General features: G+C 54.7%; 1 protein-coding gene across 1 annotated transcript in view; it reads right to left on the bottom strand.

Annotated features, from left to right (window-relative positions):
• Positions 1-3,947: 3,947 nt before the first annotated feature.
• Positions 3,948-23,114, bottom strand: part of CLEC16A (C-type lectin domain containing 16A) — a 201,540-nt gene continuing 182,373 nt past the window's right edge. The window contains exons 22-23 of the mRNA XM_025046098.1: positions 16,287-16,448; positions 3,948-7,627 (exon numbers count right to left, since the gene is read on the bottom strand). Of these exons, the coding sequence (XP_024901866.1) occupies positions 7,272-7,627; positions 16,287-16,448 (518 nt within the window). The 3' untranslated portion in view covers positions 3,948-7,271. The remainder of the gene's footprint in view (positions 7,628-16,286; positions 16,449-23,114) is intronic.

Here is a 23,114-nt window from a genome sequence, read left to right as displayed (position 1 = left end):
GTTCCCATCAGGATGGATTGGCAGGAAAGCACAGGAAATAAGCAGGTTCAAGAGAAGACACTGAGATAGGGCGAGCGCCAAGCAGTTCCTGTGAATTCTCTGGGCAGGTGAGGGGGGGCGGGCATGTGTCCTGCCAGGGAAGTCAGAGCTGGCAAGGAGCCTGCTTGGATGAACAGAGAAGTGAAATGTGATTCAGCCATACAGTGAAGTATTATTCAGCCTTACAAAGGAATGAGATTCTGATACAGCCTGCGACAGGAAACATGAAGACTTCGGGCTAAGTGAAATGAGCCAGACGCAAAAGGCCACGTTCTGCATGATTCCACCTATGCGAAGCTTAACAGGCAGAGCCAGAGAGACAGAAAGGTAAGTGGGGGACGAGCAAACGGGGAGTGACCGCTTAAGGGGTCCGGAACTTCCTTTTGGGGTGATAAAAATATTCTTAAACTAGATCGAGGTGGTGGTTGCACAACATTGAGAATAAACCTAAAGCCGCTGAATTGTTCATTTTAAATGGTTGATTTTACGTTATGTGAATTTTACCTCAATATAATAACAACAGTAGTCAAAACCTGATGGAAGAACCGCCTCTTCTGATGCCCACTCTGCAGCAGGTGCCACGTCCTCTCAAACCACCACAGCAGTGTCTCCAATCTGGTGGTCCTAAGGTGACTTGAAGGGGCACAAGGACACAGACTGAAATAACTGAGTCCCTGGGTGAGCTGCTGCTTCTCTCGGCTCAGCCCTTCTGATCCCATCAAAGGGAAAGCCTGGGTTGGGTGTTAACAGTTCTCTAACCGCGGGCTGGTCTCCCTTTTAAGAGAGGGAGGGCGGGCCATGGGCCCAGAGCCCAAGGCAGGTGAGGGGATGTGGTTAAAATTTAATGACATGGATTTGCTTTAACTGTATTTACCTTTATGGTATCTTTAATTTCTGGGCGAGTACAGTGGGTTGCATGGTGACCTCGCCCACCACCTTTGAAAAGGCAGGTAGGTACACATCCTAACACCTGGTATCTGGGTGTGTGACTTTATGTGGAAATAGGGTCTTGTAGATGTGACCGAGTTAAGGATCTGGAGATGAGACCATCCTGGCTCAGCGTGGGCCCTAGGAATGGTGTCCTTATAAGAGAGATTTGCCACGGAGGTACAGAGGGTGGGAGGCCACGGGAAGACGGAGGCAGAGATTGGAGCGATGTGGCCACAAGCCCAGGAGTGCCGGCGACATCAGGAGCCAGGGGAGCGGCGGGGAGCGGGGTGTCCCTCGGAGCCCCAGAGGGAACTGGAAACCAGCCAACCCATCAGACCCCTTGATTTCGGACCTCTGACCTCCAGAACTGTGAGGGAATACGTTTCTGTTGTTTTAGGCCACCTACTTTGCAGCCCTGGGAAAACGAACACAGCAGGTGGTAGGTACTGTGCTGTTTTCCTTAAAGTCCCCCTCCTAAATACAGCTGACCTTTGAATAGCATGGGGTTGAACTCTGTGGATCCACTTATATATGGATTTTTTTCTCCAATAAATACTGTGAATGTATTTTCTCTTCCTTACGGTTTTCTTAACAACATTATCTCTTCTCTAGCTTACTTAATTGTGAGAACACAGAATATAATACATATATCATGCCACACGTGTGCTAACCAACTATCTGTGTGTCATCAGTAAGGCTTCCAGTCACAGTAGGCTATTAATAACGTCTTTGAGGAATCAGAAGTTATGCTCGAATTTTCGGCTGCACGGAGGGTGGGGGGGTTCAAGGGTCAATTGTACACTGAATTTATAAGGTGAGTCAAGAGTCAAGGAAGTGACTCAAGTCCAGGTGTTGGGCGCATGTGGGTTCGGGTGGGCACATGCGACGTCTGGAGGGAAAGCAGGCCGAGCTGGGTGGCGTGTGGCCCGGGAGGCAGGTGGGCGGGGTCCAGAGTGAAGGTTCTGGGGCGCAGGTGCCGTGGTGGCTCAGGCAGTGGAGCCCTGTGGCCTCACACTGCCCACTGCACACTTGAGTAAATTCCCAGGGGGGCCCACGTGTCCCCGGTTCAGTGACTCAGACCCGCTCTCCTTCGGAGAAAAGTCCTTCAGAGAGGGAGGGTTTTCCCCACCGACCTGCAGGAGGCAGGAAGGGAAGGGGCTGGGAAGTGACCTTCCCCGAGTGCAGGACGCAGCCTACCCTCACCTGCCCGTCCGCCCTCCAGGTGCCTTCAGAGGACGCATGGACAGGCCTGCCGGCACCTCCACCAGGGCAGAGCCCCTAAACTCCTGCTGGCCAGGAGATGGGCCTCCGGGAAATGCTGGCCACTTCCAGCTGGAGGGAGGGTACACAAGCTCGAGGTGAGGTCTCTTATGTAAATACAGAGGAAGAACTGGGGACTCGAAGAGGCAAAGTCACTGGCCCATGGCCACCATCAGGCAACAGGCCATTACTGGGTTTGAGCCTGGGTTGGGGGGAGTGGGGAGGAAGCTGCCACCGAGGGTCTCGGGCCCAGAGCCCCAGGTCCTTAGAACACTCGCCCTGGGTGCTTTGCCCTCGTGGCTCCCTCCGTCCCGACCACCGCCTTGGAAGCCCCGTTCTTGTCCTTATTTTGCAGATGAGGACACCCAAGCACAGAGTGGAGACCTGGCCACGGCTGCACAGACCCCACCTCCTGAACGGAAGCCGACATCTCCCTACGAGCCGGGAGGTAGGAGAGGAAGAGCCAGTCCACTGAGCACTCCTCTGCGCTCGCACTGTGCAAAGGACCTTCAGCCAGGCACCGCCTCGGGGGCCACGGACCGTGTCTGGACTGTGGACAGGGGTTCCAAGTGAGTCTGCCACCCATTCACACCAGAGAACTGCGGCTTCGCCTCCTAAGCCCAGGACGCTTTGCCCAGCAGCCCGGGGGCCATGCAGAGAATGTGCGGCCTGGGCTTGCACTCCAGGCAGAGTAGGGCTGAGCCCCACAGGCCTCAGAGGCAATGCTGTGCCCTTGCAGGCACCTACCCTCAGCCCTGGCGCCTGTCTCCCCACAGCTGCTGTCCCTGGTTGCGCCACCCTGAGGCCCACCCAAGACCTGTTCCCCCTTGCTTTTAAACTCCTTCTCTCTGGTACCCTTCCAGCAAGCTCCTTTTTCTAGACTGAAGTCATCACAACACATGAGCGCCCACATGCCCTTGGCTGTGGGGACAGGAGAGGCTGCAGCCAGCCGGCCACAGTGCAGCGCGGGATCCAACCTCATCCCAGGGCCCCCAGCACCTTTGTGGCCCTCGGCCTCGTGGCCAACTGTGGAGGACCTGACTCAGGATGAACCCAGGCCAGAAGGGGAGGGAAGTCTGCCGGCGGCCAGTGCGAGACTGGACACGGAGGGCGGCCCGCCCCCCGCATCGGCTTCTACCTGCCAGCAGCCTCCCTTTAACCCTCGGCACAGGGCGGAAGCGGGGGTGCCCGTTCACTCTGCACTCAATTCAGGCTTTACCTCAGGCTGTGTCTGGGCCGGGTTTGAGCTGCAGCGTCAGGAGCTTCCGTAAGAACGCACTTCCGGGGAGGTCCGGTGCGTGCTGGTGTGTCCCCCCCGCCGTCGTCCTGGGTGGGGGCCCTCCTGCCTCCTCCGTCGCAGCCATGACGCAGAGTCCCTGTGCCGGTCCAGCGGGGTAGGGCTGCTGACGGCACCGTTCACAGGTCAGGCCTCTGAGGCTCGGATGCTGACCCACCTGAACAGCAGGTGAGAGCCGGCAGAGCGTGGGCCAAACTCGCTGCACCTGGTGGGGCGGGAGGCGGCAGGTGCTGGATGGGACCTGTGGCATCTGAGGAGTCTTCTCAGCCCTGGGTTAGGAACTGGGGAATTCCTGGCCAGGAAGAGGGCAGGGAGGGGCTGCCCACCCACTGGGCAGCTGCCACAGGCTGAGGGGGTCACACAGGCAGAGAACCTTACCCTTTGCCAGCCAAGGCCTCAGCCCCACAAAGCAGCAGCCACGTTCTGGTAACTCGATTTTATTGCCAAGTTCAAAATTACAAGGAAGTTCCAGTTTTCATTCCACCCCGCTGTGCAGTACTCATGAAGCCTGAGTCACACTGGCGAGAGCAGGTACTTCCCTGGAACAGTCCCGGGTCCCCGAAGCAGGAGGTTTCCCAGCCCTGCTCCGCTCTGGGACAAGAGTTATTTACACAGTTTCAGCTCAGAGGAACATAAGAAACACAGTTTACGCAGTGTCCACATGACTATATGAAATATTTCTTATTTATTGCGTCTAGAAAAGATGAGAATCAGTTCGCCCCATGCCTTTTTTTTTCTTTTCTTTTTTTTACAGTGCATCTTGAGATCTTAGAGACATCTCGCGGATGTCTGTGAGGGGGAGTGTCCCTTCACTCACCCCGGTGTGTAGGAGAGCGGTGAGCAGGACAGGCTTGATGGAGGGGAAGCGGAGAGGGGAGGGCCCTCCTGCCCGCCCTTTCCTGGGATGGGGGCATCTGCCGTGGCTTTGGGGTTGGCCCCCTGCTCTTCCCAGGGGAGCTCCTGAGCTCCCCTCATCTGACCTGTGGGGAGAGGTGCCCTCACTTGCTCGAGCCTTCAAACCGGAAAGGACACGCACTACTCCACAGCAAATTTCAAAGCTGTGGTTTGGGGGTTCATGTGGCCAACCCTGCCCTGACCTGGCAAACCCAAGGGGCCCAATGTGGACTTGGGGAGGGTGGGACCGGCCCCGGCCCCTGCCTCTGTCGGGATGCAGAGATAGGGGACTGGACGGGCTGGCTGAGACTGACCCCAGAGATCTGAGCCTAGGACCTGTGGGTCAGAGACTATGGCTTCCTTCTCCATATTCGCCAAGAATTCCTGGCCCTACCTCTCTGCCCGGCCCCAGAGACCCAGTGCTCTGTATGGACTGGTCAGCCTGGGAGTGTGCCCGCTGTTAGTTTTGCTGGGCGCTCTTGAAAACATAGCTGTGCCCATTGTTGCCAAGATGGCCAAGCCCTAGTGAGGCGGGACCTTCATCGGAGCCAAAGCCCTGCCTGCCTCCTCCGGACCCCAGAACTCCCAGCACAAGGACGCACACCCTCCTCCTCAAAAGCAAGGTGTCCTGGGACCCTGGTTAAAGCATTCCCCACCTATGTACCTAAAGGCATCCTGCTCAGGCGACCTGCTGGTTGGCTGTGGGCCACAGTGAGACCAAGCCTGCAGGGCCCTGAGAGAGGCCTGCCGCTGGCCAGGGCCGTGGGGCAGAAGCCTGTCCTGATCTGTACCTTTTGTTTGACAAGCTAGGCTGTGTTCAGCTCCCCGGGCCTGGGCGATGCTACTGCAGGTCCCCTCAGTATGCTGTCTCCCATGCCCAGACCTTTCTCCTTCGGTATTTGGCAGCCACAAAGCCACCTGGAACCGCTGCACTTCAGAAGGCAGGCTGGAGGTCCTGGGGAGGGACCTGGGTCTACCTGCACGGGTTTGTTCCTCCCAATAATGCCACTGGCCCAGAAAGTCACTTGCCTTCTCATTTCTGCTGCCCCAGAGTCATCTGAAAACCAGAAGTGTCTGGCCCTGGGGTTGGCCTGTTCTATCCTAGCAGGACATGTGGCTGGCTGTTGGAGGATCGGGGTGCCATCATCCCTGATGGCACCCTCTTTCTCGCCATGGATTGTCCTCCCCTTCTTCCGTCCTGCCTGGCTCTGCTGATGGTCGTAGCTTGTCCCTCTTGCTGGGGACCCTGAATTTCGGCCTAAACGGCCTCCTTTCTGAGCTGGGTCTTCTCTTTGTTGAAGCTGGGTGGGCACAGCTACCTGGGAGGCTCCTGATGAACAGACAGACACCTGTCCCCTTAGGTATTCCTCCTCCTCCTCTTTGGGATCACCGTTTCCTTCAGGAGGTTGAAATCTGGCCCTGGCTGGCCCTGTCGCTGCAGATGGGTTGAAGGAGGTGGTGAGGACCGTGTCCTCTAATAGGTGGATGATGGGCACTCAGAGCATCTCCTCAGGCCGACACCGACACCGACACCGTGTGTGCTACACCCCTGGTGGACACGGGCAGGAAAGTTGTGGGAGGTCTCAGCACTGACCAGAAGGAAGGGAGGGGCGCTTGACTGCTTTACTGGATGTGGTGACAAACTGGCCCCACACAGCCAGCCCACAGGGAGAAGGAACTTGGTGGGGAGTTCACTTTACAAACAAGCTTGTGTCTTTGCAGCGGCATCCAAGAGGAAGAGTGACAAACTCCGAGCTCCCAGGATGACTCTGCGAGCTCCGAGGTCACACCCTCGCAGCTGGTCAGGAGCTGGGGTGTCCTGCAGAGAAGTACGAGCGGCGGGCACCGTGGGGGTGCCTTCCGTGGCGTTTTCTTCCCACCACGGCCCCAAATGGTTCTTTCTTAGACAGAGATGGCAACAGCTCTGGTGATGCTGGACACCTGTCGTGTTCGGTTTCAGTCCAGAGAGATGAGGAATTGGGTCTTAAGCCAGGAGCTGACTGCATGGTCCCCTTTCAGGAAAGATCTTCCAGGTAATGCCAGGCCCCCTGCCGCCTCGCAGAGAAACTTTTGGCCCTCCCCACTCTGTGCGTACCTGAGAATACATGCATCTCCCTCACTTTGTTTAAAAAATACTCTATACTTTCCTGGGAGGTGCTTTATCATCCCACAGGCTTGCAGAGTTAATGAGTAATAGAGAAATAAGAATCACTTAAGAAAACGGAGAAAGCCTGACTGAGAACTCTAAATCAAAACATGGGAAGTTCAAGGGAAAACGAAAATGAAATCTTAACAGTAATATTACACTTTTCACATGACATCAAACCTCAGCGTTGAGGATTTTTTTTTGGATTGCTTCCTTTCTTTTTTTTTTTTTTCTTTTAAATAGATGCTTTTAAAATAAATGCTTTTCAGCTGCTGCCAAAAGTGGAAATAAATACCCAAAGGAGATATTTATCGAAGTTTGCTTTTCTATAAGTTTCTACCTAAAGTGACCCTGTCTCTCCTTCCGGGCACACTGAGGATGCTGGGCCTGGGGAGGCTGGCTGATGAAAGCAGTGGTGCCAGTGGGCCCTGCCTCCCTGGGGCTGCTGGGCTCAGAGACCGGAAGCCCAAGCTCCCCCACCCCGAGGTGGCCATCTCGGTTATCCGGGTTCACTGGGGGAGCCTGCGCCAGGCCCAGCTTGCTCTCGGAGAAGTATGAAGCGGAAGAGGAATTCAGCGGAGCCAAGGAGCACAAGGATGGGTGGAGGAGATGGTCACTGGGAGCCGTGGAGAACCGCGATGCCCCCGATGTGTCTTTTGAGTGGCACTGGGCCGCGTGCACAAAGGGAGGCCGCTCGGCGCTGACTCAGTGCTCGGCGGGGCCCGCTGGCTCCGAATGGACAGCCTCCTCGTCCAGGGTTCCCGTGCCCTCTGTGGCTGGTGTGGGTGGCGGGGGGATGCCGGCGAGGGTGTGGAGGCTGTGGGGGTCAACGGGCGGGACGAGGGTCAGTGACTCCACGCTCAGCGTGTCGGCGGTGTCCTCGCAGAGCAGGGAGATGGTGGGCTGCTGCGCGGGGATGAGGCTGGGGGACAGGCTGACCGGCTCCGCATCCGCGCTCTTTGCCAGGCTCTTGCCGGGCCTGGCACCTGCTTCCGTTTCATTGACGATCACCAACTGGTCGGGGAGGTTAGGCTGAGGCTGTTCCATAGTCATGGGGTCATCTGGGAGGAAGGGAAAAACAAAGGGACACTTAGCTCCGAGACACTGTTTCCGCGTGCACCCTCTGCTCTGTCCCGAACAAAGGCCCAGGGAGGTCTGGGTGGGAGACAGAAGTTTTGAGGGAACAGCTTGTTCTACTTCCTCCTGCTGGGGACACAGAAGCTGGTAAATCCAGTCTGACCTAGGCTTGGGAGAAACCCTGTCAGCGCCCAGGGTCACCCTCACTTGTGACACAAGAGAAAAATGAGGGGCTTGTGCAAAATCAACGGGTGGATTCGGGAAGCCCAGGGATGCTGGGCAACGGCCCAGGTGGGCCGCACGTGTGAACAAGTCCTGGACCACCCGCCTGATGATAACACACGTTAAGGGAGGAAATGGGCTTGTGTGTGCTTATCGTTTCACGCCATTTCCAGAGTCAAATTTGGAGACATTTACCCAGAAGGGAACGCACTGCGATATAAATTAAAAAAAAAAAAAAAAAAAGAAAAGAAATTCTATACACCTTTTCCACTTGCAAAACCAAACCCAAACTTTGAACTGGGGCTTGTCTCCTGGTCCTTCTCTCAGTGCTGTGCTGAGCTGTCCCTCAGAAAGGGACAGTGATGGCCCACGGCCATTCCTGTGTCCCATGGAGAGAAACCAGGAGGAAGGCCGGGAGGCTCTGCCTGAGACAGTCAGTCTCAGAGTGGCAGTTTCTTTTTTGGTGATTTTCAAAATCCTCAATGAGATTATAGACAGATGGCCTGATTCGCTTCCCAATGATGGGTTTGCCTGGACAGAAACGCCAGCTGTGACTAGACGGCGTTGTGGGGAACGTCTTCTAGTATGTCACATGCCGGCCATTTGAAAACACTGGTAAGAAGGCTGTGGGCACCCCGCTTGGAAAGCAAATTCTTATTTGTACAGATGTTGGGGTCAACGAGCCATCGGGAGAAGGTGCCGAGGACACCGTGTGCGGCTACGGGTCTGAAAGCCCCCTGGGGCCTGGCAAGGCGGCAGGCTTTCTTTTGTTCAAGGTGATCCCAGTTATTCGTTGTTTTCTTCCAAGTTAAAGCCAAAACAAAACAGAGGTGCGAACTGAACACAGAGTGAAAGAATGAGAAAACCAAGAGCCAAACAAAACCAAAGGGCACGCAGAATGGGATGAAGGAGAGGCGGATGCGGGTCCCTGGCCTGGAGAGGAAGCACAAGCGACAGATCGCGCGTGTCCCAAAGCACACGTTGGCGCCTCTTCCCACAAGGCTCTCAGGCAAGCTGAGCTCTACAAGGTCCCAGTTAATTTCTTTGTAAGGCCTTTTATTTATTTATTTATTCATTTTTTTTTTTTTTAAAGAGAAATAAGGCCAGAGGCAACCACTGTGTGAGACTTCAGGTACTGTGTCCTCGCTCTGGGAGGGTGACATTGGGGCACCAGTGAGAACTAGTGGAAAAAGTGATTCAAGCTGGGTGTGATCTGAGCCCAGAGCGCTGAGTAAACCCTCCACACGCATTCTGGTTTCTCTGAATTTCCACGGCTTTGCTGCATTCGGTAAGGACACCCGCGGTGATGTGCTGCTGGTTCCGAAGCCCCGGCTCAGGTTCTGACCCAGCAGAACCTGCTTGTCATTCATCAGAATGAGAGGCTCTCTGCGGGGTGGGGGGGGGGCGCGGTTCCTCTGCTCCAGCAGCCTCTACCTCCCTTCACAGGGGCGTGAGCATGAATTCCTGTGCATACGAATCCACATGTAAGCTGAGCTGCTGATGGGGCAGTTTAGAAATGAGTAATTCCCCAAATGGCACTTTTGTGCCATCTGGAGACAGAGCTGCAAAGCATTTCCTTCACGTTTTTCTCAAAACTTCTATGTAAGAGTTCCCCCTTTGCTCGAGTCTGCATTTGCATGCAGATTTTCAAAAAAGCGGGCAGAAGCTTTCCCTGACCCCGAACGGGGGTTTTGGTAATAAGAATAATCAAGGAGGTGGGAAAGTTGCCATCAAACGTATTAAAAAACAAACCCATGAACACTACCATACACACGAGACGGGTTTCTCTGTGGGAAAAGAACCAACAATTTTATTAAAAAGGTCGATTTTTTTCCTCGTAAAAATAGTATCTATTTTTTTTTAATAAGAAAAAAATAACCTCGTACCCATCACTCACAATGCTGCCTTACTTTTACTTATTTTTTGACTTCGTTATTATTTTTGAAACTAAGAACTGCTTCCTGAATGTGATCTTCACATTTATTCATTCAAGGGGTGAGCAGGGGGTGGCGGGAAAGAATTACGCAGCGAGGACACATTTTCTGGCCAAGTGCCGAGCTGCAAAGGTTACTGCAGCTGGTGTTTTGAGGTCTAAGGCCACAGGCTGGGGCTTGGCCCAAAGAATGAAGGATTCAGAGAACATTCTGGCTTCCTGACTAGGGGCCAGGGAGACGACTGGAGGCCAGAGTAGGAAATCCTGGACGTCCAGGTTTCCACAAGTGAAGCTTGGCCTCCCCACGGCTCTGTCCCAAGCTGACCGTCGCGTCCCTGGCCGGCACCCTCAGAAGCTGATATTCCGTTTTGGGGCAGGGGCTCGGCTGATCCTTGTCGAGGGAGTGACAGTTTCCAGTAAAAATTTGGGTTTGATGTGCTCAGTCTGGAAAAGGTGGGCCTGAGTGACGCGGGGAAGAGAAGAAAAGCAGAGCGAGTCAGGAAGGCAAAGCTCAGAGGAAACAGCTTTTGAACGCAAAAGAAGGCAGAAGGCTCCTGCCTGGTTAGTACAGCTACCAAGTGGGGGGCACATGCGGGAACCCTAAAAGAAGCGTGGAGGGAGAAGGCAGTAGCAAGGGGCCCCACGAAGCACACTGCTGTGGGTTAGCGGCCCCCGGACCAACCCTGCTACAATTTGGAGCACTAAACGTAAGAAGGGGAATGCTGGAGTCACATCTACCGGTGTGTTTGTAAGTGAAGTTACTTTTGGCCTCTGGCTGGAACGAGAATGAATCGACCACTTATCATTGAGCGAGGCCAAGGGTAAAAAAAAAAAAAACAAAAGGAAAAGAAAAAAAAATGAGCTGACTTTTTGGACGCTTTTTGCAAATTCTACCACCCAAATCCTTGTGGCCTGAACTGGGCGGGGAGGGGGGAGGGGCTTGGCTGGGACACCCGCCTCTAGCTCAGGCCCTGGGCTGAGCCTGAGCTGAGGCTGGCCTGCCCGGTATGTCATGGAGAATAACAGCGTTTCCAGGCTGCCCAGGTCTGGCTCAGAAGAACTGACATAAGGGTCGAGGGCCGGGGGATTCTGTCCTCAGACGAGATGAGGTCATGAAGGGAACGAGAAAGCCAGCCCGGGGGGAGCTGAGGAAGTGCCCACTCGGGGGACGGCCCTCAGGTCACAGCCCGGCCCAGACTGCCATGCGGACCCTGCTGACCGTGCAGCGTGGTGAAGGGACATCGTGGGCCCGTGGAGGCTAATGGAGGAGACCTGCCTGAATCGACTGTGCCAGAGTTGCCGTGACAGCTGCCGTTCGAAGCACTAAACCCAGTGGCCGCCGTGACTGTCGGCCTCCGACAGGCTGAACACTCGCCGGCGTCCTTTCCTGCCACTCCTGACTAGAGGGAAACACAGCGACAGATCATAGAAAGCCTTTAACAACGGGACAGAGAGAGGTGACATGGAGAGGGGGCACAAAGCGGAGACGGACGGACACTAAGCATCGACGAGAGTATGAGGGGAGTGGAGGCAGCGTCCCAGCGGGTGCTGTCGCAGCTGGGGCGTGGGGCGCAGCCCGCCATGCAGGTAAGACACTCCCCACTGTGCCCCCTGCCCCCGGACGAGGTGGCGTCAGGACAGCTAAGAACCAAATCGTTTGCTCGTGGGACTCGATCGGGGCAAAGACAGCGAAGGTTCTGTCCTGTCGGAGAGGAGAGAGTTGGGGTCATCAGCAACATCTGGCCTTGCTGAGAAACCTCAGGGGACAGAAGAACAAAAGTGCCCGTCAGTTTTCGATGCAAACCGGCAGTTAAGATGCAAACCGTGCGTCCTGGGACAGTATAAGGAGGGCGGGCTGTGTGGTTGGGGGATCGAAACCAAACCAGCTAGTGAGACAAGCAGATTCCTGATCCCACTGATGAGGCTGACGGTTCTCGGTGGCACCACGCTAGAGCCAACAGCACACAGCTCTGTGATTTCTGGGAAAGCCTCAGATGGGCGAAGCGCTCCAAGATCCCCTCCCCGGCCACGAGGTGACACTCTTCGGGTGACGCTCTGGTGATCTGAATCTCTGAAAACCAAGACTGGACTGTGGCAGGAAGATCTGACACCAGGAGCCAAGGAGCCAGAGAGTGGGTTCTAATGGGCTGAAACAAAACCGTCAGGAGCATCTCGCTGGGAAGAAAGGAGCCGTCACCTCTGAGGCAGACTGGGGATTACAGCAAAGCTTACAATCAAGGCCGCAGAACACCACAAGGTGAAGGTACCTGATCACTGCACCTAATAAGCTTAAAAACGGTTAAAATGGCACATCTTATGTTATGCATATTTTACCCCAATTTAAAAAAAATTAATGCCACGGAGAAAACTGGAGAGAAAAGATAGCACATCTTACTCGGGTTTCTGTCCTTAAAAGTCCTGCCTGACTGGTAACTGGGTTGGTTCAGTGACACACGCGGCGATCTTGGGCTCTGCGGCTCTCGGTTGGCTCAAATAGAACCGCGTCCTGGGGTGAAGGTCGCATGTTCAGACAATTGGCTCCGAGAGCAGGTGAGGACAAGGAGGGAGGGCCAGCACAGCACAACCCTGTCCTTGTCAGGCTCCCAACACTGGGCCACCAGGAACCAAATTCTTCTTTCTTTCTGTAAATCCTGGAGAAGAGTCATAGTGGCCACAGCTCATAATTCCATGCGTCTTAAGAACGGCCATTGGAAGAGCAGGCTGGCTTTCACTCTGACTTCATTTTTAACAATTTTTCTTCCTTTTCACCCAGGACATGTGTGAAATGCAACAGATATGGGATGGGAGGCACACGTGGCTAGTTAAGGAACTTGGTGTGGGTCACAGAGCTCTTAACTGAGGGGGCGATTTTCTTATCAGAATCCCTATGCTGAGCATACCTGTGATAGAGTGTGTGTGCATTTTAGTGTGTGTGGGAACGTGTGAGTGCATTTGTGTGAGTGTGCATGTGTTAATGTGGTCATCTGGGGTCCACTTTGCTCCTGACTTGGGGAGCCACCAGGCTTCCCCCCACAGGGGCCGCAGAGCCCAGCCTTCGCTTCCTGCGCTGCACCGTGACTTGGGCGTCAGTGGACGGGCTGTGGCCTTTCATTTGGGCTATAGAGCGACCGTGCACCTCAGGGGCTACCCCCAGCCGGGATCCGCACCTGGGGCCCAGGTGTCTGGGTCGCCCCTCGGAGGTACCCAAGGCCGACTGAGAGAGCCCATCGATATCCCACAGGATGGTTTCGGAAGGTGGAGCACAGGCTTTGGAGCTGCCGAGGCCAGGTTCACGGTCAGGTTCCTCTGCTTTCTCGCTGCGTCCTGGCCAAGCTGCACGACCTCTCTTGGCCCCTGTGTTTTCAGTTGTACAACGTGAAGTGGGATTCAACGTGGGGGTGTCTGTGAAGTGCTTCCGAGCACAGTGTCTGAAACACAGGAGCTCAGGTTTGGGAGGAGCGTCTACTGGGACGCCATGCAGCGATGTCACCAAGGAGCCCATGGAGTGGGTGCCACGCCATATCAGCTGTCCGAAGAGCGTGAGGGACGCCCTGGCTTTATAGATTGCCTTGCACAATTCCAGGTTTCAAAACCACGGAGCAAAGACATGGAAACTGAGCCCGTCTTGTCCTCTGGTGCATGGCATCTCTTGTGTACTTTCCCAACCCGACACCTGACTGGCAAACTGTAGCTTTGAGAGCAAAGAAGCCACTGGAGTTTGTGAATTCTGGCTGCAGAAGGCCTGGCAGCTGCTGTCTACACTGGGGACTTCCTGGACTCGGACGTTCTGCGAACAGGGATAGGAATGCTTCTGATTCAGCACTGTGTCCTCGAAAACCACTTTGAGGACAAGTGGCCTCTTGGCTGGGCTATGGGGAGAGGCCCTGGATCACTCTGTCGCCTGGTTGGCCCTCCGAGGATGCCGCCCTGGCAGACTGTGGCCAGAACCTGTGGGTGGAGAGTCTGCTGAGCAGGCGGCACTGGGTCACCACTCTAGGACGACGTCAACCAGAACACTGGCTGAAGGGCACCCATCTCAATAAAACCTGCCTGCCTTCTATCCTTGGTTGCCCATCCGGTACAGCTCGGTAAGATGCCAGGCAGATGTTGGGACCATTTGGGTAGACCTGCCCCTACAGGGGACATGAAAACCCCATGTCCTCTGGATGGACCCGGGAGGGTGAGGGATGACCTGGAAGTTTGGCATCGAGAGACAAGTGAATGAATGGTGGTCTTCTCAAGACTTGCCACTCCAGCTCGTGGGCCGGGGGTGCGGAGCTGGCTCCTGTGGCCGGGCACCTGTGACAGGGAGGAGCTCATGTGCTCTGATGCTATCTCTTTCTAGGGACCAGCAGGTGGGCCCTTGGTTAAGGGTGAAGTGTAAGCTGCCTGACAGGTCAGTCATTTCAGTGTCTGCAGAGATTTGAACAGGCAGCCTGGGCCTCAGGCTTTTACTATCAGGCAGCGTAAAAAATGGGGACTCACACGTTGGCCTCCATACACCTCCCGGGGATGCACCGAACAGGAGCAGACTCCAGGGAGGGCCTGACCATCACTTATCGCCTGGAATCGCCTGGCTACCCGACAGCCAGGCTAACAGCCCCTATGTTCCGGAGACAAGAGGACACGTCGTTGGCACGTGTGCAGGGGATGGTGGGGGTAGGGACAGAGGGGCTACAGGGGTCAAGATAAAAGAAACCAGCACAGTGTGGACCCCAAGCCTCAGGGGAGGCACAGAGCCAGAGCCCAGGGTGGCACGCTCAGGGAGACATCTGCACACGTGGCCCGATTTTGACAAAATGGCTCTTTGGTGGTTTCAGTTTTAGGCAAAGAAGTATATGGCTCATTTGTTCGCTTAGTTATTGGCAGTGCCTCCTTAAAAACGAAAGAAAGGTGTACATAGCTACACCAGGAAGAGGCCTTTCAACTAAAATGCAATTGTAAGTATACGTGTAAGTGGGTGCACACAACACAGACACAGAAGCGTGCACATGCAGGCAGTATATGTATGCACACACGAGCACACAGACACACAATCCTGCACTCGGGCCCCCAGAGCCATCATGAGACCAGGCTTCAGAGGGAGGCTGAGAGTTGTTCTTGGCTTCTGGAGAAAGCTCTGTCTGAATTTCCCAGATACGAGCCTGGGAACGGCAGCGACGACGGCCTGGATGTGCAGCCACCCTTAAATCGGGCTCAGAAATAGCTCAGAACAGATGGTCATCTTCCCACAGCTGGAGAGGAGCAGGTGCCGCCTGGAAGAGGGTCTGAGTAAGCTGGCTCGAGGGTGACCTTGCTGCCTGGGCCTTGTGAATGTTGATAGGTGACGGAGGTAATGGATGCCTGTGGGATGGGGGTGGGGGTACAGGCGGGCTGAGGTGCCCTGAGCCACAGGCACGGAGACCACACCAGCTTAACCCTTTGCTGGGGGCTGCAGAAGCTGAAAACTCCGGAGCGGTGTGGGCACCCGAGGAGATCTCTACCTCTGGAGCTGAGAAGACCGGAGCCAGGGGCCCTCAATTTCCCTGGCACTGAGGTAGCTCGTGTCCTGACACACTGCTTTTGTTATGACCCACTGATCCACAGCTTAAGAACAGTTTGGTCAGGCGCCCTGATATATAATGGCTGAGGGCTCTGGACGGGACCTTGCAAGAACAGCAAAGGACATAGAGGGTCCCCAAATGGGGGTTTGGACCACAGTCACTGGGGCCCTGAACACCCATGCTGTCACGCAGCTGGGGTGTGAAGCCTCACATACTCTCAAGGCCATCGCCACTGTCCCTCCTCAAGTCCTGCTCCTCAGATTGCATTCTGGGGCTATGCTGTTCGAGAAACAGCCTGACGTCTTTACTCCTGGGATCGTATGCAGCTCAGTGGGGCGCTCACAACAGCTGAGAACACAGGGTGTTGGGGGGACATCCACTCAAACATCTCATTCCAGGATCCCTGCTCACGGGGTCTCTCTGTGCTACGTTGGCACTTGTGTAAATTGCAGGAGGGCAAGATATGACCTTGGCATATCCTGCCTGACTCTCGAAGGCAGCAAGGTGCACCACGGTCATAGACAACTGTACCGCACCAAACATTTAAAGAGGAAACTGGTATGTTATGGAAGAAAAAAAATTAGCACGGACACGATTCTTTTGCCAGGCTTCAAGCAATGGCATCCGGGAGCGCCTTCCTCGTGACACATAAGACTTCAGAGGTGATAAGAGGGTGGATTCAGGCTTGGCCTGCCGTCCGCCCCCTCCGGCTGTGCGGTCAGGGAAGGCCTTCAGTGGACCAGGCTGCAAAAGGAGTGATTCCCACCCTGCTGGGGGCTAAACCAGCTGGCCTGTGGGCAGCATCATGTTAAGAGTGAGCATGGAACCCCGAGTGGCAGTGTCCCCAAACACGGTGGCGAGGAGGAGCTGGGTATCAGCAGTCTCGGTGTCAAGAGATTACAGGGTTCCCCAAAGTTCCCCCACATTGTGTCACATGGCCAATACCTGTCGGGCTCTGGGCAACAGAGGGGGTGGATGATGAGCTGGCACCTCCTGAATCACAGTGGCTGGTGCTCCCGCTGCCGCTGGGGCTCCCGCTGGCAGATGGTGACGGTGAGGACAGGGATGGCGAGCTGTGCTGGTTTATGCACTGAGCCACGGCAAAGCCTGCAAGACAGGGTGGTGACGTGATCAAGTGGGAGGAAACAAGCAGGCCTGGCGGGAGCGGGTGCCATCTGCCCCAACTACGTGTGGGACCCTGTAGGACAAACCCCCACCTCAAAAGTGGGGCTGGGGCCTTAGTGTAAAAGCCACGCTAACCGACCTCAACCCGGATCCCTGAAAGTCTAGGTCAGCTCTGCAGTGAGCTGACCTCAGCGGCCATGAGACTGACCTGGACACACTTTAAAGCTGTTTCAAGGAAAAGGGGCAGCCGGTCACAGAGCTGAGGACAGGGCTGTGAGCTGTAAATCTGAGTGCCTGATGCTGGCTCAGCAACGTGCTGCTGTGCCCTTGAAACGGACGCTTAGCCCTGGAGCTTCAGGGGGGAAGTCCTGGCGAAGTTCCCACCGAGACGTGGGCAGCCTCGTGGGAAAATCATGGGGTCTCTGCTGATGCACTGAGTTCTGCCAAAGGCAAGGCACCGGACCCGAGCACTGGGCAGGAGGGGTGAGCCCCCAAGACTCCCTCTGCCAGAGAATGTGTTCTGCCCTGGCGAGGTCTGGCGAGTCTGGTGTGAGAAACCAAAACTCAGCCACGGTCCTGCAGCACAGAACATTTCCGTCAACCACGGTGGTCCCCTACGATTATAATGGAGCTGAGAAATTGCTGTCGCTTAGTGACACAGTCATAGCTGTCACAGCCAACAAGTTCATGACTCATGTGTTTGTGATGATGCTGGTGGAGACAAGTCTACTGGACTGCCAGCTGCATGAATTATATGCAGTCTGTAATACCTGAGAATGATAATAAACGACTAAGGTACTACAGTTTATGCATGTATCTGACCATACTTTTCGCCGTTATTTTATTTCTTTCGTCATATTTCGGAGCGTACTCTTTCTACTCATAAAAAAAAGTTTACTGTGAAACGGCACTGTGTTACGTAGGCGGCAGCCTCGCACGTCTCACGTTTACGTCTTGACTGTATCATCTTCTCTTGTGCTTGAGTTAATCTCGTGCTGTTTCGTACAGGAACGTGCCATACGGGCCTGCAGCCCAGGAGCAGCAGCCCACGTCGCATAGCCAGGTGTGTGGCCGGCCGCACCAGCTAGGCTGGTGCTAGTGCCATCTCTGATGCTCGCACAACGCCCTGTCGACGCATCCCGCAGAACGTATCCCTGTCGCGAAGCAGTGCACGACTGACCGCACAGAGACACTCTGGGTTTGGAGACTGGGACAACACACTTCTGGGGACTGTGGCCCTCCCCGAACGGGGGAGTGGACGAGCCCCATGATCTGGAGACACTTCGACGTGGGCGAACCCCGCTTCGCCACGCAGAGGCGCTGGAACGCGTGCCCAAGGTCACTTCCCCACTGCTAGCTGGGGCAGCCATCGTCCGTTTCTCATCGCCCCACTGTAGAGGGGAGACGACGAGAGGGTGTCCCTCAAACTCCTACACGGGGCGTGGCGGGCGGTGAGAGCGGTGTGCTCTTTTTGACGAAACGAGGCCCTTCCGCGCAAGCTCATGAGGGAGCCCTTTTCCAGAGGACACGTGCTTTCCGCAGACTGCGACATCTGTCCTTTTTACAGTCTGCTTTTCTTTTCTTTTCTTTTTTTGTTTTGCCAAATAGATTATCTTTATTGGGTACCCACTGAACAAGAAATATACTGAATATATGGAGCTAAAGTTCATGTCGAAAGATTCAGTCTGATAAAAATAGAGGCACAAACCCTTATAGTCCGCTTTTCTAAAGCATGGGCCACAGCTTCTGATTTTATTCACTACATATGCGGAAGCCTCCATGGAACAAACGCCTCGCGGACAATCCCAGCGGCCCGTGCAGACCATGGTGGTTCTGGCTCCAGGCAGGGCCACGGTAACAGTGCTCTGTGGCCCTGCTGCTTCCGCCCCGTAAGTCAGAAGCAGCACCAAGTTGGGGTGCAAGAGGGGGGCGAGTCCTCCTTCTAGCTGAGAGAGGGACCTCGACCTTCCTAGCCAGTCACATCAAACCTCCCTACTTCCTGAGCACACTCACCGCAGCCAGCTCCAAACCTCACTCACTTCACCTGCGTGAATGCCACCCAGTCCAGCTCCCGCTGACACTTCTTCCAGAACCTGACCTCGCTCTTTCCCAACTCAGGAAGGTGGCAGAGTGTGGAGTAGGGGGTCAGCGGACTGTGGGCCGATGACTGGGAGATAAAGTTTTATTGGCACAGTCGTGGTCCTTTGCTTACATACTATCTGTGGCTGCTTTTCAGCTTCACCAGCGGCGTTGAGCAATTGCCATAGGAATTGCACGGCCTGCAAAGTCTCAAGTATTTTACTCTCTGGCCCTAACTGAACCTGGAAGAGGATGGAGCAGAGACTCTGGGGACAGGAAAGCCTGCCTTCTATTCCTGCTCTGCTCACTTACCGGGCATGGGGCCCTGGGCAAGTACTTCCCTCGGCCTCTTCCCTTCACCTGTTGGTGTGTGGGCACAGTCCCTAGGATGGAGCAGAGACTCTGGGGACAGGAAAGCCTGGCTTCTATTCCTGCTCTGCTCGCTTACCGGGCATGGGGCCCTGGGCGAGTCTGTACTTCCCTCAGCCTCCTCCCTTCACCTTTTGGTGTGTGGGCACAGTCCCTGGCTGAGAGAGAGAGAGTGAGTGTGTGTGTGTGTGTGTGTGTGTGTGCGCGTGCACGCGCGCGCGGGGACCTGCTGCTCTATCACCTCTTAGGACTTAGTAGGAACACACCTGGCCACCATGGAGGGGCTATTTTGTACCAACGTTTGAGTGAAGTTATCTTTGTCTAAGGATTAGCTCCTAGGAGCCGGGTCTCCATTCATACCCCAGCCAGGCCCTCTGGTTTGGGGAGATGCAATGGCAGGTGGATGTGAGGCCTGGTGGGAACACCGAGGGTGAACTCACCAGCCCCTCTTCCGTAAAGGAGGCTATTCCCCACCTCTACCGTCTGCTCAGCGTGCTGGAGTCCTCAGGAAGAGGTGTGGTGCCACGCACTGTGCATGTGGTGGGGGCCTCAGATGGACTGTGACAGAGAGCCAGGAGGCTCCCCGTCAGCCATCAGCCACAGCCCCACACAACTCCCTGTATAGCTGCTCACTTCTTAATCACTCCGAGCGGTAAACCCTCAAGTTCACAAGCTGTTTACTTGCCTCGAAAATGAATCGCCCCTCAACAAATCAAAATGTCAGGACGGCTTTTCCTGAGTCGTGTGTTTATCAAAGCCATGAACGGCAGGGCCTGCGAGTGTGGGAACAGAGTTGAGGCTAAGCCTCTCGCCCTCCCGACAATGCCTCAGCCCGAGTCGCTGAATGATGGGGCTGTCACCGAGGCGGTCACTCACCCCTTCTCTTAAGACATATGTCTTCTCTCTCAGGCTCTATAATGCCCTGCTTTATTACCGTAACACATCTCGGGCCTGGGGGCAGCAGACGAGATGCTGAAGCTGTAGTCAGGCCACCAGAGTTCCTTCATTGTGGGAATGAACAGGGGGTCAAGCCATAGGTTGCCAGTAAATACTGCACACCATTTGTATGCGCTGAGAGTTAAATACAAAAAACAGTCACTGACCTCTGATTCCGCCTGTTTGCAGGGTCTAGTTGAGTGGAGGAGACTAAACATGTCTCTCTCTCGCCTGCTGCTAAAAACCCACCTCCCTTCTTTCCCCACTTTCTGTTTACCGCCCCCCGCCGCCACCGCCCCCCCAGGCCACCAATAGCACTGGAAACCCAGAAAGGCTCGACGACGTGGGGTTTTTTGTTTTTTGCCGGGTACCCAGACTCTCCCTGCAGTTTCAAGGGGCTGCTTCCCAAATAGAGGTGACCACTTCGAGTCACTATGATATGTCAGAGGGTCAGGAGGTCTCCGCAGAAAACTCAGGACAAAGGCCTGTGACTGCAGCGCCTGACCTGATCTTGGATATCCGGCCAGGCAGCTCTCGCTGAACTCGCTTTGACAGAGGAGCCAAGGGGCCTTCTGGGCTTGAGTCGAGACCCATGGGCTGCCTAGTACTCGCACACACGTCGATGAGCCAGAGGTCACACGGCACAAGGCTACAGGCAAAGAGGCCTCCCTGAGATCTTCTCCGGCAGATAAAATTCTGGGCTCTCCCCAAGTTTGTCTCAAGAAAAGCTCGTGAAATGTGTATCAAAGGCCATGTGGATTTTCACACGACCGAAGTGATTCCACACCCCGAAATTTAGAGGGGAGCTGCGGAAGGCACTGTGGGTGAATTCATGTGGTGAACCGCGCAGGTGTCCAGAGCACTGCTGTGGGGAACAGGGGCCTGGAGACGACCAGAAGATCCAACAATGAGAGAGAGGCCAGATGAACTCTAACACGTCTCCACGACGAAATCCTCTGCTGCTGCTCAGAACGCTGCCATGAAAGACGATACAGTGTAGAGGGAGACGTTTAAGACGCGGTAAAGGGAGAAAGAGGTTAGAAAACACATGTCCTGCAGACTCCCACCGCGGCAAAAAAAAAGACAAATAAAATGCAGGCTCTGCCTCCCTCCTTGCACGGAGCGGGACAGACAGGCTGGAGGGATCGGAACTGAGCCGCGGGAGAACCCAGTGGTTTCGTTATGGCGAGTTTTATTTTTATTTTTAGTGCTTGCCTAAATCGTCCAGGATTCCAACTATGACTATTATTTTAAACCAGGAAAAGAAGGGAGGCTGAAGAAAGGGACACAGGGCTGCCTGGGAGCTGCCTCAAGCTCCCGGGTCCCTAACACACCCCTAGGATCTGTGCCGGCCTCCAAAGCTCTCCCCACCGGGGACTCACAAAGAGCCTCCCCAAAGCCGGGGCGAGGCGCAGTGCTCCAGAAGCAGGCAGACCTGTGCTAATAGCAAACCGCATCCCCCACTATCTTCCCAGGGGTGGGCCGGGTCTTCCTGGCGAGGTCCATTCTGCCAGTTATTCTGGGAAGATGAACTCATGAGTAAGTCTCTGGCATTTGTCAAGTACAAAAATACGACAAAAAGATCAGCCTTCTACTCGAGGTCCGCTGATAGAGGGAGCACTAGGCTGGGAGTCGGGAGCCCAAGTTTAAGTCCTAACTCTGCCCAAATGCCTTTGTGACCTTGGACAAGCCCCCTCTCCTCTGTTGGTGAGGATGTCTTGGCTTAAGCGGTCATAGTTTTCTTTTTACCTGTACATCTGGATCTTATTTGAGCTCTATGAGAAGCCACGAAAAAGTACACCCAAATATATTGTGTACACACCCTTTCTCTTTGGGTGGCACACGTCCTAAAGCCTTCCCGTGGAGAGCCAGGGTGTTGTGTGAGTCAGGACCTGGAGCTGGCCAACGGGCAGTGCAACGGCTTGTGGATGCGAAACGCTTGGCTCACATCATGTTTGTGTCTGTTTTAGGTACCACCATTTACACACTGGAAGACTTCACATACAGATCTGAAGTTTTGGCTTTTTATAACATAGAAAGGTCTAGCATGACTGAGCCCCATTCTCACGCAGAAGCAACTGCGGGGAGCGAGCTAGTTCCTCCTCTCTCCAGGCATTTCGGTTGTTAATCTCTGTTATTTATCCTTAGATTCTTGGTCAAAAACACAGGACTCAAGGAAGTTCCAACGCCCAGAGGCCTTTTGTGTCAGCTGCCTCCTTAAACCCTACCCCAGAATCATTGGGCCACCTGCCTCTGGCAGCCCAGGTGGAGCCTCAGACTGCGTGACAAGAACCACTTTCTCTCTGCCTCGGCTGGGCTGTTCTCTCAGTCCGGAATTCCCTCTTGCCTCTTTATGGTTTTCACAAATCCCTTCCCTACCCTTTGTGGCTCATTCAGCTCACGGCTAGCTTGGGCGAGCGTTTCCACAGCTGGTGGGATTAACTGTGCACTCCCCTGTGCTCCTGCAGCTTGCCAGATCCACCTTGGGGACTCAACAGCTGTATAGGAACTGGCCTTCCCAGGTAGGGCATAAGAAACTTGACTAAAAAGATGACTTGCTATTTCGTGCAGTGACTATCGTTACTTTCACAGCGAGCACCTGGAATCCTCTGGGGTCAAGAAGGTTTTGGATAGCGTTTCTGATACTGTGAGCTGTCTCCCCAAACCCATTCCCCTTCATCTGCTGTTATGGAATCTGGTAGCTAGGCATGGCCATGTGACTAGGTTGTGGCCAATGAGTTAGAAATGAAAGTGGCATGTTGGATTTCCAAGGAAGGCTTCTTAAAAGGAAGGAGGTGTGCCTTCTTCCATTCTGCTTCCTGAAACATGGATATGATGGGTGGAACTCCAGCAGCCATCGTGGGCCATGAGGACGAATCACATATTAGGGGCACTGAGACGGCAGAGAACTGAGCAGGGAGGAGCTTAATGCCTTTGTGGAGCCCCTGTCTACCTTCATCTAGGTTTCCTCCATCTGAGGGAAATAAACCTCTCTTTGGGGTTTTTCTTTACTATGTCATGGAATCTCATCTTAACTGACAGTTGTGAAAAAGCTTTGTTAATGCAAGGATATGAGCTGAGCTCTGCAGGGACAGGGACTGGCTGACTCCAGCGCTTCTGCTGGAGGGAAAGCTGCCTTGCTCTTCCTGGGGGACATCTGGGGGAGGTGGAGTGAGGACAAAGAGGGGAAGGGGCGACTGCGATGGGGAACGTGACTTTCCCATGACCCCTCGATCTTTAGGAAATGCTCCTTCAACTCTTTCC

Source organism: Pteropus alecto, unplaced genomic scaffold (genome assembly GCF_000325575.1).
Source record: "Pteropus alecto unplaced genomic scaffold, ASM32557v1 scaffold34, whole genome shotgun sequence".
Classification (NCBI taxonomy): domain Eukaryota; kingdom Metazoa; phylum Chordata; class Mammalia; order Chiroptera; family Pteropodidae; genus Pteropus; species Pteropus alecto.
The sequence above is the reverse complement of the archived record's forward strand: the minus strand, read 5'-3'. Positions and strand labels throughout refer to the sequence as shown.